The sequence below is a fragment of the Vicugna pacos genome, chromosome 10, assembly GCF_048564905.1.
Source record: "Vicugna pacos chromosome 10, VicPac4, whole genome shotgun sequence".
NCBI lineage: Eukaryota > Metazoa > Chordata > Mammalia > Artiodactyla > Camelidae > Vicugna > Vicugna pacos.
Genome location: NC_132996.1, coordinates 5,883,990 through 5,897,495, shown reverse-complemented (window position 1 = coordinate 5,897,495; position 13,506 = coordinate 5,883,990). Strand labels below are relative to the sequence as shown.

At 37.3% G+C, this 13,506-nt stretch overlaps 1 protein-coding gene across 1 annotated transcript in view; it reads right to left on the bottom strand.

Moving 5' to 3' along the window:
• Positions 1–1,752: 1,752 nt before the first annotated feature.
• Positions 1,753–13,506, bottom strand: part of TMEM123 (transmembrane protein 123) — a 42,416-nt gene continuing 30,662 nt past the window's right edge. The window contains exons 3-5 of the mRNA XM_072968899.1: positions 5,848–6,195; positions 4,539–4,692; positions 1,753–1,925 (exon numbers count right to left, since the gene is read on the bottom strand). Of these exons, the coding sequence (XP_072825000.1) occupies positions 1,901–1,925; positions 4,539–4,692; positions 5,848–6,195 (527 nt within the window). The 3' untranslated portion in view covers positions 1,753–1,900. The remainder of the gene's footprint in view (positions 1,926–4,538; positions 4,693–5,847; positions 6,196–13,506) is intronic.

The window sequence follows — 13,506 nt, the reverse complement described above, 5'->3', positions numbered from 1 at the left end:
CAAGAACGCGGAGACAAAACAAGTTAAATTTAAAAGGCCCCCATTACCATAAAATGTGGCTTCAGTGTATTTTGTAAAGAAATGCAAGCAGTGGGTAAAAGAGCAGTTAGGTAAGTTGAATGTTACTAACTTAGCCCTATCAGCCCACATCTCTTTTGAAACTAATGTAAACACACGTGTTTCAAGGTATTTCTTCAACATTGCATGTGCCACATCCATCCATCTGATCATATTCATATTTTGTATAGTTTTTATCATCCATATGCATCACATCAATTGGCCGTAATGCACAGTGAGTAGAAATGATCCTTTTATATCAGAATTCTTGATTTTCTGCAAACCAAAAGCTGATCACAAAAGTATTAAATGTAGGTACATATTCACTAGGCCTTCTTAGCTCATTTTTGGACTGTCAGAAATCGGTATCAGTTACTTTGACCACCTAAGGTAGAAGAAATACTATCTTAGGACATAGTATGACTAAATACCTCTTTTGTCAAAACTGGACCCTGAGTACTGAGCGCTGGAATATAACCTGTAAAACCGAAAACACTCCAAAATACGACGGCTAACACAGGTGTCCCTACGGTACTGCGCTTTTTGTCTCCATTAACGTGGTGCATGTACGAGAGCCGCCTCTCCGGCAGGGAGGAAGAGGGGCAGCTGAAGCACACCCAAGCAAGGAAACAGGGCATTTCCAGCTAAAAGTCTCCTGTTTTAAAACTTAATTTATTCCAGAATACGCTGGTGTAATTTATTCCAAAAATGCTGTTTCCCCAAATCTCTCTGTAATGTCGACAGTGCATGAATATACAGCATTCCCCCCTTGCAGGTTTAGCTGCCCAAGGGGGCCCCACAATCCCCGGCTGCCTGGACCCAGCATCCATCCCTGGTTCTGACGACATGTTGCTTTGGAAACCATCTAAGGGTCTTCTTTTTTTTTTTTTTTTTTTTAAGTTAGGTGTGTTTACACTACATTAATCATTTCTAGATACTGAAAGCAGCTGTACATCTCTGAAAAATATTCACTAAATATAAAATTAACAGCTGAATATGAAATAAAGCAGTTTCCAGTGGTGACAGTATTCTCACAGTAGCACATAAATCTATTATTTAAAACTAACAGCTAAGTCTTTAAAACATTATCATGTTAAACATTTCAATTTACTGAAATTACATAGAGGAAAAAAAAATTACATCAACTGTCACTGAAAGCTCAAAAGATGGCCTTAAAAATGCAGGCTCTCCGATGGCTTTCTGACAGGCCAAGCCTAGGTATTGTTTCTGGTTTTGATTTTTTTTTTTTGGTGGGGGAGGGTGTGTGTTTTGTTTCTAAACCAAGTAACTAAGCTTTAAACTTACGAAACATTGATGTTTTCTGAAGAAGAGACACCTAAGCTAAAGTTACACTTAAGATTTGGCTTATTTGTATAAATTCCGCTCTGTGACTTTAGTAACTAGGATAAACCCAGCTCTTACGAGCACTGAAGTTCTTTGTATGAGCAACAAAGGCGGCACCACCTTGAGTGCGGCGACAAGCTCCCTGTGTGACCAGATGGCATCCCGCCCTTTGGTGACGATGTCGTCTAATCACTGGCCTGTGCAACTAATGCCGCAAAACAAGGGGACGGGCCTTGTCTTGCTGTGTATTTTCTAAAAGTGGTTCTAACCACTGCATTAACTGTACGGTCCATATGGCCACTAAAAAACCCCGAACCAAACCCTTTTTACCTTCAGTAATCATGAGGAATCTTTACACATACTTATATAATACATTGTACATTATATGCATGGCCTGTGTATGCTATTTTCAAGAAGAGAATCCTGTTTTAAACTAATAATAAACCAAAACCAATTGGGCTGCTTCAGTCTTTCTTCTTTCCGTTGGTCCTTGGAACCTTTAAATGATGGCGTCGTGTTCATCACTGTAACAGACCGAAAGTTAAAATCACTGTAAGTTTTATATTTATATCAAACTCCTTCTATGTTTATATTTTTAAGTAAAGCAATGAATAATTTGAAGCTTCAGAATCAAAACTGTCATTGCTCTGTGTAAAGCTTCTTGCGTAAAAGCACCTGGCATGCTGCAGTGGTTAAGGACTCAAGCAGTGTATTCAGGTTGTGAAATGGACCGACATTCAAATCTCTGCCCCTCGGTGGCTGTGGGACTTTTCACCGGTTGGCTACTATGACCCTCTTTAAAAAAGAAAAACAACCAAAACCACCATCGTTTCTTGAGCATTTACTATATGCCAGGTGTTATGCTGCAGACTTTACATCCACATCTCACTTAACCATCACAGTTGCCCTATGCAGACAGAGGGCACTTAAAAGTATTTTTTATAACTTTGTTTAATCACTCAACCAACCAGTCTCATTCTGCAGAAGATCAGAAGCCAAGAAGCACGTGCACTCTTGTCTTGACCACTGTACACTGTGCTGTATCCTTTATATAAACACGAGGAGGCACCTTGCTAGTCAACAGTGGAACCAGGCTCAAAATTAAGTCTCTCTGTCCCAAACCCCATCTCTTAACCACTCCATCCACTGTCTCTCCGTGCAACTCTTAAGAAACACAGGAGCAAGCACTTTATTCAGTGTTTTAATCAGTGTTATTATCCAATAAATGAAAACCAGAAATGCTCACAATTACTAGATATAGAAGGTCTCAGTTTTTTTAATAGGAGAAACATTGAGTCCTTACTTATAGAATGTCATTTTTTATAACTGTGAAGGGAATTATTGGCTTTAAAATGCACTTTTTTTAAAAAAATGTAGTGCTACGAAAAACAGGGCCAACTAAACTACAACACAGTGCTTTCTCATCCCACAGGCTGTAAGATACATCCACTGCAGAGGTGTTAAAATGTGGAAAAACACAAAAACAAAAAATGTGTACTTAGTCTCAACTAAATATGGTATTTTCACCATCTGCTGGTTCCTATGAATAATATTCCTGTTAGAGACAGTGTCTTACACACCCACAGTTCCATTACAGTCACAGGGGCTCTGGACTCTCTGACTTCCTCCACAGGGCATGCGGCATTATGTGATCACGTGTATGTGAGGAAAAAACCTGGTCCACAGAGCTAAAATTACACACTTTGTAGTTAAGGCAGTTTAAAATGAAAACAGGACATTTAAATTCAATTCTTTCCCTATTTTACAGCCTCAACCATCTCAAAAATATTGATATTGTAAAAAAATGACTGGCATTAAATTTACTATAATCAAAATGTGCCCTCCGTTTAACTGGTGAAATTTACCAGGAGAACAGATAATAACTACTTCTACAAACGCATTAAAGCATTTTTAAAGTTAACGCTATTTAGTCAGTTTCCTTCACGTATTGTTTTCCTTTTATGGGTTGACCTGAGAGAGAAAAGAATGAATGTTTCTAAATATGCTTTTTAAAAACATTTATTACTGTATTATTTAATCAAAGATGCTTTTAATCTGGCAAAACACCACCTTGATAGTCTTTTAAAGTGAGTTTGGGGTGATGCATACTGTATATGAAGGGTAACTTTCAACTTAAATATGATTTTTTAGAAGTCTGGTTTTCTTAGTGTAATGAAAAATTTGAGAAATATTTTCATATTACATTCTTCTAGAAATTCCTGGTGCACATCAACCTATCAAAGCCTTACAGAATTCTCACAGTAAAACAATCTGTTCTATTTTACTTTGTTCAATTAGTATTTCCCAAATGTTTCTGATGCGGAAACTCTGTGGGACATGTATGTGTACAACAACTTACACAGAACAAATTTTGGAAAATGCGTCATCTATTCTGTGGTATTTATATACATTAGCAATCCAAAGAAGGAATTCACTCTTCCATATATGAGACTCAAAAGAGAAAACCAATTGGACTTTGTTTGAGTAACAAAAGGCATGAGATGAAACCTCCAAAAACCATCAGACCTAGAGCGTTCTGCGGAGGGGAAACGCGGTTTGTTGATGGGGACCTGCTGATTACGCTCATCTGAAAAAGACTGTTCTACTACAGATAAAATGATCATGTATATTACTTACACTAACAACTCATATGATATAGTAAATTACCAGGGAAAATGAGGCTGTCACGGCATTTCCTTCTTTGTGACACAGAAAGCAAAAATCACATTTTTATCAAGGAAGTTATTTTACTGTGTCTTGTGTTTGTCATTAGCACTAAGTCAACAGCCTCATGTGACCTGATACAGTAGTTCTTGAGATAAAAGATAAAAGCAAGTAAAAACGGTTGGCTAAACTTGGGTCTCTGGTGAAAAAAAAAAAAGATACTAATAAAATACAAACATTTTTATAGGTGTATATACATCCATTTTGACTTGCAAATAATTATAAACGCAAGCTTGTACATAAATAATTTACTTTAGGCATAGAGGATTAATGGGAATATAGCTCACGAATCTATGAATTATTAACCCCTGGGATGAATACTGGCTCTCCTCTGGTATTTTGTCATGATACTTAAATAAAGAAATACAGAACTAATAATAATAATAAAAAAGTCCTGGCCAATGAAAACTTACATGGTTCTATACCGAATGCCTCTTCTTGAATAATACACTTTGCATCCAATGTAAAGAAAAGATAAAACTCCCAGTGTTAGTACAATACCACCAACAAAGCTGCCGGTATCGAATCTGGATCCCTTGTTTTCCTTAGAATTAATAGTTCCTGTGACTAGAAGAAAAGAAAACAGAACAAAAAGTAGGCACTTAGTGCTTTTAAAATACATTGTAATAAAATGTAACAAAAATAAAAGCTAAACCATTCCATGCAAGGGCTGAATATGAAGTACGCATGGATACGAATGCGAACATGGGATGAGGGGGAATCCAGGCACAGAAGGCTGCTCTCCGGCTGATTTTGTGTCTAGCGACTGCCTGGCTGCAGCTTTATGAAACCCCCCGTGCCTGCAACCCTAAGATCTTACTGTGGGGCTGGACTTGGACAGTCTGCCAAAACCTCAGAGGCAGCGAGATTTGGGAGTTTTTTTCCCTGATGAATCCTCTGAAAATTTCATGCCTTAAACAAAATAGGTCTGGGTAACGGCTGCAATCCTTGAATCTGATCCAATTTGAGTTTCTAACTGAAATCCCTCCTTCTGAGTCAATTGGGAATTTTTAACTATTTTGATCTTACTGAGTCAAGAACCTCTGAGACATTAAGGTTGACTTCAGTACATCAACTGTACTAAGAAAGAAGATACACCACATGGAGCAGGAGCGTACAAACATACACGAGAAACCATCATGCCTGCTATTCGTTCTGAGAAATGTAATCACTGGCTTTTAATCAGAACTTCAGCTTTGGGTAACTTAAAAGAAAATCTTCTTAAGGTCTTTGAATTCATGGTTTGACAGGCATTGTATTTTAAACAAATGCAAAAAAAGGGCTGAGACTGATGCTACATATGTGATTATATCTAATACCATGGACATATGTCTACGGCACAAGTGAATTAAAACAAAGTTCACTGTGATTTAGATTTAGGAAATATGTTGGCTGAGCCTGCATAATTCCTTTCTAGAGTGACATACAAAGCGTTAAAGGTATGACAGATTTTCAAACCATGAAAAATAAAATTCCCTGTGAGGATGAATTATTTACTTACAGGTGGATCTCACACAGTCATTATTTGGCATGGTTAAACTGGAAACTAATTTTTTAAAAGGGACAAGATTACTACGTCAGCTGGACTCTTCTCCTGAGCCTTACCGCTAATTCATTTAGGAAATAAGAAATAGTTGTCATACTTCTGTATTTTCACAGAATGGAATGAGGTAATTAGGCATTTAACAACTATTTTCAGCACAGAAAAAATTTTATACGTACTTGTTACAGGTGAAGAAACAGAAGTCACTGAACTGTTGTGGGCTGTGGTCACTGTGGATGTGGACATCCGGGAAGTGTTGTGCGAAGCACTTGTTATCTTGGGTGTAGACCTTGCAGGGGTAGAAGTCTTGTTTGTTGGGATCGCTGGTGGTGTCATTTTAGACGTTGTTGTGGGTTTCGAGGTGGTGGCTGTCTTGTTCTTTGAAGAAACTGGAACTGATGATTTTGCTGTGGGTTTCAAGGTGGTGGCTGTTACGTTCTTTGAGGAAACTGGAGTTGTTGACGACGGTTTCCTGGGCGAGGTGGAGGACTCATTTGTGTGGCTGAGAGGCACCTGTGGGATGCTCCCTGCAAGAACATCAAGAAACATTCGAGCTGCAGCTCTGACTCAGGGAATTAAGATTCCGCATCCCTGACTTTCATGGCCACAAAGGAAAAGGTCTAACTGACAGCAGCAAGAAAGATACTTTGCACTATATAGCAACAAGCCATAAAACGTCTCAAACAGGAGGAGCCAAGCCTGGATTTATACAGTTAGGAATTTTTGTAAACATACTGGGGTGGGGGTGGGACCAGCTCAGAAGACTGAGCTCCTTCAATACAGGGACAACGTCTAACCATCTCTGTGTCTGAACACTGAACCATACTTCATGTCACACATACTAGTTGAAAGGATGATTAAACCAAAGGATGTTTAAAGTTTCTCTGCCACGTTCTTCTAAAAAGCTTTGAGGATAAAGAGTAGCTGCACGTTTCTAACCCCCCCAGATAGGATGTGAGCATGAAGTGAAACATTTTCTGGAAGAGTAAAACCCGCTTCCCACAGTGCAGCAGAAAGTGAAGTAACATCGTAGAATGTGGCTAGCTGGAAATCTCATACTGGTGGATAATAATTTTCCATCGTTGGAAAGGTATTTCTAAAAATTACTTCTGAAAGCTTTAAAAATCCAAAAGCCAGTTTTGTAAGGGAGAATCATTGGTATTAATTTAAAATAAATAACTTGAAAGAAATAAATAAAAATATGCCCTATGCCCAAAAAATAAATAATACATATCTATTTGTAAAATGCCCTATGCCCAAAAGAAGACCTTTCTGTCTTAACAATATTCTTTCATACCCTATCTTCGCTGTAACACCACAATTTAACTGATGCTTACAGCTGAAGATACTTTAGTTATTGTAATTTAGTACACACTGTTTAGGGAATGAGAAATATCTCTGCCCTATTAACACGCTGTAATTTATTTCTGTATTTGTTTCCTAGTCTCAAAGTTTCTTCGCAGGTTTGGTGGTTTGTGATGCTGCCTACATATTCCCGTCTTAGTCTTTACGGCCAAGTACTCAAGTGGAAAGAGCAAAGCCCTGGCCTGCCTTCTCCTTCCCGCAGTGATGGCAGCCCCAGGCCTGCGGGCTTCCTGTTCCACACACCAAAACTGATACTTCGTGTATTATCATCCTGTCTTCCACAATTACTCTAGGCTTTTTATTCAAAGACTTCAAATGTTTATCTTCAATTTTACAGGCCAGAATGCTATCGTAGTAAAATTAAATACAGGAAAGGACCATAGTTTGTATTGTATCTTTAGAACAGAATAATCTTTGCAGAGTGAAACAATGAATACAATGCTGCTTTTGGATTCCACAGCCTACTCCCTTCTCCCAGCCATAAAAAGACATTCTCCAGAGATACTGTACAAAGCCACATGGGCAAAACATGTGGAACTGTCACAGGTTAGTTCTTTACTAAGAAAATCTAAATGTAAGCAAGTTTTGTATTAAAGTGTGTTTCACGATGTTTAAATGTGATAACTGCCATAAACATGCTCACCAAACTTGGGAGAAGGATGGATGAACACGGTGAGAACTTCAACAAAGAGAAAATAAAAGAAAGTATCAAACAGAAGTCACAGAGCTGAAGAATACAATAACTGAACTGAAGAATACACCGAAGAGGTCCAACAGCAAACGAGATGAAGAGGAGAAAGAATCAGTGAACTCAAGGACAGGGCACTGGAACTCACCCAACCAAAATAGCAAAAAGAAAACAGAATGGGAAGAAAAAGTCAAGATACCTCAAGGGACTTATGGGATGATATTGCATTACAGGGGTCCCAGAAAGAGAGAAAGGAGCAGAAAATTTATTGAAAGAAATAACGGCTGAAAATACCTCCAATTTGGGGAAGGACAGATATCTAGATCAAGAGCTAAAGGAGTTCATCACTAAACTTGCCTTACAAGAAATGTTAAAGGGACTTCTTTAAGCTGAAACAAGAAGATGTTAATCAGTAACAGAGAAACATATGAAAGACTAAATCTCACTGGTAAAGGTAAGATTCAAAATAATCTAATGTAAAGGTAGTGGATTAATCACTTATAGAGCTAACATGGAGATTAAAACATAAAAGTAGTAAAAATAACTGTACAATAATTAGTTGGAAGAATACACAAGATAAAAAGATGTAAATGTGACATCAAAAAACATAACATGTTTGGGGGTGGGGAGAGTAAAACTGTAAAGCTTTAGAATGTCTTCAAATTTAAGTTGTTGCAACTTACATAAAACAGCCTCAAAAACAAGTTGTTATATGTAAGTTTCATGGTAACCAAAAAGGAAAGCACCTGTAGTAAATACACAAAAGATAAGATAGAAATCTAAGCAAACCACTCAAGTGTGTCATCAAACTTCAAGAGAAGAGAACAAGAAAAGAAAGAAATCGAGGAACTACAAAATAGCCAGAACACAATTAACAAAATGGCGGTAAGTCCATATTTATCAATAATTATTTTAAATGTAAACAGACTAAATTCTCCAGCTGAAAGACACAGTGGATGAATGGATAAACAAACAACAGCTATTTATATGCTGTCTACAAGAGACTCACTTCAGATACAAGGACACACAGAGACTGAAAGAGAGGGGATGGAAACAGATATTCCCTGTAAACAGAAATAAAAGAAAGCTGGGGTCGCAATACTTAGAGCAGACAAAGGAGACTTTAAAACAAAGACTGTAACAAGAGACAAAGAAGGGCATTATATAATGATAAAGGGTCAACCAAGTAAGAAAATATTTGTAAATATTTATGTACCCAACATAGGAACACCTGACTACATAAAGCAAATACTAACATCTAAAGGGAGAAAAAGGCAGCAACATAATAATAATGAGGGACTTTAATACTCCACTTACACCACTGGATAGATCACACAGACAGAAAATCAATAAGGAAACGTTAACTTTAAATGACATGTTAGAACATATAGACTTGACAGATATATACAGAATATTCCACCCAAAAACAACAGAATACACATCATTCTCAAGTGCACGTGGAACAGTCTCCAGGCTAGATCATGTCAGGCCAGAAAAAAAGTCTTAGCAAAGTTAAGACTAAAGTCATATCAAACATCTTTTCCAACCACAATAGTATGAAACTAGAAATCAATCACAAAGAAGAAAACTGGAAAATGCACAAATATGTGGAGACTGAACATGCTACTTACTGAACAACCAATGGATCAAAGAAGAAATCAAAGAGAAAGTTAAGGAAAAAACCTTAAGATAAATGAAAATGGAAATACAGCACACCAAAGCTTATAGGATGCAGCAAAAGTAGTTCTAATAGTGAAGTTCACAGCTGTAAATGCCTACCTCAGGAAACAAGAAAAATCTCATATAAACAACCTAACTTTACACCTAAAAAAACTCAAAAAAGAATAACAAGCAAAGCTCAAAGTTAGTAGAAGAAATGAAATAACAAAGATCAGAGTAGGAAAATGAAATTAAGACTAAATGACAAACTTTTAGCTAGACTCACCAAAAAAAAAAAAAAAAAGAAAAAAAAGACACAGACATAGAGAGAGAGAGAGAGAGAGAAGTCAAAGTCAGAAATGAGAGAGACGTCACACCTGATACCACAGAAATACAAAGGAATTCCAGAGATCAGTATGAACAATTATATGCTAATAAATTGGACAAGCCAGAAGATATGGATAAATCCTTAGAAACATAAAAACTTTCAAAACCGAATCATGAAGAAATAGAAAATCTGGGCAGACCAATTACTAATAAGGAGATTGAATCAGCAGTCAAAAACACCCTAACAAATGAAAGTATAGGATAAGACTGATTCGTTGGCAAATTCTGCCAAATATTTAAGAAAAATTAATACCAATTCTAAAACTCTTCCAAAAATAGAAAAGATGAGTAGACTTCCAAATTTATTTTTATGAGGTCAGCATTACCCTGATACCAAAACCAGACACCAATGTCACAATAAAAGAAAATTACAGACCAATACTCCTGATGAACATAGATGGAAAAATCCTCAACGAAACATTATCAAAATGCATTCAATAATACACAAGAATCATACATCATAGTCAAGTTGGATTTATTCCAGGGATGCAAGGATGGCTCAATACCTGAAAATCCATCAGTGCTGTATACAACGTTAATGAAAGAAAGGCTAAAACCCATACGAATATCTCAGTAGATGAAAAAAAGCACTTAAGGAAATTGAACAACCATTTATGATAAAAATTCTCAGCAAAGTGGGTACAGAAGGAATGTATCTCAACGTAATAAAGGCCATACATGACAAGCCCACAGCTAACATCATGCTCAGCAGTGACAAGCTGAAAGCTTTTCCTCTAAAATCAGCAACAAGGACGCCCATTCTCACCGCTTTTGTTCAACGTAGTATTCGAAGTCCTAGCCAGAGCCATTAGACAAGGAAAAGGAATCAAAGGCATCCAAATGGAGAGGAAGAAGTAAAATTGTCACTGTTTGCAGATGACATGGTATTATATATAGAAAACCCTAAAGACTTCACAAAAACACTGTTAGAACTAATACATTCCGTAAGGCTTCAGGATACAAAATCAATACACAAAAATCGGTTGCATTTCTATACACTGATAACAAAAGATCACAAAGAGAAGTTAAGGAACCTATCCCATTTACAACTGCATAAAAGAGAACGAAATGCCAAGGAATACATTTAACCAAGGAGGTGAGAAACCTGTACACTGAAAACTGTAAGATACTGATGAAAGGAACTAAGGTAGACACAAATGGAAAAATATTCTCTGCTCATGAACTGGAAGAATATTGTTAAAATATTTACCCAAAGCAACGTATAGACTCCATGCAATCTCTATAAAAATTCCAATGGTATTTTTCACCGAAATAGAACAAAGAATCCTAAAATTTGCATGGAACCACAAAAGACCCTGAATAGTCAGAGAATCTTGAGAAAGATGGAGGTATCATGCTTTCTGAGTTTAAACTATATTATGAAGCTTCAGAAATCGTAACAGCATGGTACTGGCATAAAAACAGACACATATAACAACAGAACAGAGAGCCCAGAAACAAGCCACACTATATGGTCAATTAATGTATGACAAACAATTCAAGGATACACAATGGGGAAAGGATAATCTCTTCAATAAATGGTGATGGGAAAACTGGACAGCCACATGCAAAAGAATGAAACTGCATCACTATCTTCACCATACACAAAAAATTAAATCGAAATGGACTGAAAGACTTGATAGTACCTAACGGAAAACCTGCAATCATAAAACATCTCAGAGAAAACAGGTGGTAAAGTCCTTGACATAAGTCTTGGCTGTGATTTTGCGATCTGATACCAAAAGTAAAGATAACAAAAGCAAAGATAAACAAGCGGGACTACATCAAAACTAAAATATTTCTGCACAGCAAAGGAAGCCATCAGCTAAATGAAAAGGCAACCTACTGCATGGGAGACAGTATCTGCAGATCATGTATCTGTTAAGGGATTAATATCCGAATTATGTAATGAAGTCATATAACTCAACAGCAAGAAAATCAACAATCTCATTTAAAAACAGGCAGAGAACCTGAGCACATATTTTTGCAAAGAAGACACAGATGGCCAGCAGATACATGAAAAAGTGTTCAACATCACTAATCATGAGGGGAATGCAAATCCGAACTTCAATGAGGTATCACAGCCGTCAGAAATGGCTATTATCAAAAAGACAAGAAACAAAAAGTGTTGGTAAAGATGAGGAGCCTTTGTGCATTCTTGGTGAGAATGCAAACTGGTGCAGCCACTATGTAAAACAGTATGGAGGTTCCTGAAAAAATTAAAACTAGACCGACTATATGATCCAGCCAGTCCACACCTGCGTATTTATCTCCCCCAAAATGAGAACACTAACTTGAAAAGATATATATATATATATATGCACTGCCATGTTTATTCCTGCATTACTTACAACAGCCAAGATATGGAGCAACCTAAGTGTCCTTTGCTGAGAGAATGGCTAAAGAGGATGTGATACACACACACACACAATGGAATACTGCTCAGCCATTAAAATAAAATCTTGCCATTGGCGACAACAAGGATGGAACTTGGCACCATTAAGCTACGTGAAATAAGTCAGACAGAGAAAGATAAATGCTGTACGATGTCACTTATATGTGGAATTAAAAGAAAAAAATGAGCTCACATACAGAGAACAGACTGGAGGCGGCAAGATGTGGAGAGGTGGGGGCGGAGGGGTTAGTAGGCCACAAAGGGTTAAGAGGGCAAAACGTTCAGCTTTAAAATAAGCAATTCATGGGAGTGCACTGTGCAGCCTGGTGACTATAGTTAACAATAGTGTACTGAATATTTAAAAGTTACTAAGAGAGAAAATGTCAAAAGTTCTCATTACAAGAAAGAAAAATTTTGCCACGATGCGTGGTGTTGGATGTTAGCGAGGCTTACTGTGGTGGTCATTTTGCCAGTACATATAAACATTGAATCATTATGCTGTATACCTGAAACTAATATAAAGTTATGTATCAATTATAGCTCTACAAATAAAGGGAATAACCTTTGCTCATTTTAAAATTAAGTTTTATTTATACAGCATGTTTATGCAATAAATTAAAAGTTCCCATATTCCTCCCCCGACCAATTTTGCCACTTAAAAACATGCTTCAGGTTATAAGATCACTCATAAAGCTTTTTTATTTATTTATATTTTTGGAAGTTCCTTGTAAATTCAGGTCAGGAAAAGCTACTAATGAGGGCAGAAATATAAATTAAAGGAATAAGGAATATCTGCCATGAAAAAAAGAAAAACAACCCCAGAGATGAGACACTGGTAACACAAACGAGATTATGACCATAAATAAAGTCTTCCTGGCACACAGCCACTCTCATTCACTCACGTACTGTCTGCTGCAGGGCAAGGGCAGAAGTGAGTCGAGTTGCCATAGAAACCATATGGCCTCAAAAGCCATGAATATTTACTACTGGGCCCTTCACAGAAAAACTTTCACTGATTTCTGACACAGGTTGTAGATTTGTTTACTAAGTGTTGATAGTCCGTGAAGGCTCCTGTAGGAATCAAACCCAAGAAATTACATACCGGGAGACTCTTGCCTAACAGAAGAACGTGTGGTTTCACGCCATTATTGAGGTAACTACAGCCTAGGAAACACTCACCTTGTCATAAACTTTTTTCCTTGGGAAAGCACCCACAGCACATGTAGCTCGGAGCAGTGTAATTCCCTGGTGTTCCTTCCAAGATACACTAGTTGCAAAACATACTTCCAGGCCTCTGAATGGGAAGACTCACAGCAGGGCAGTGGTCCCCAGCCCCAGCTGCAC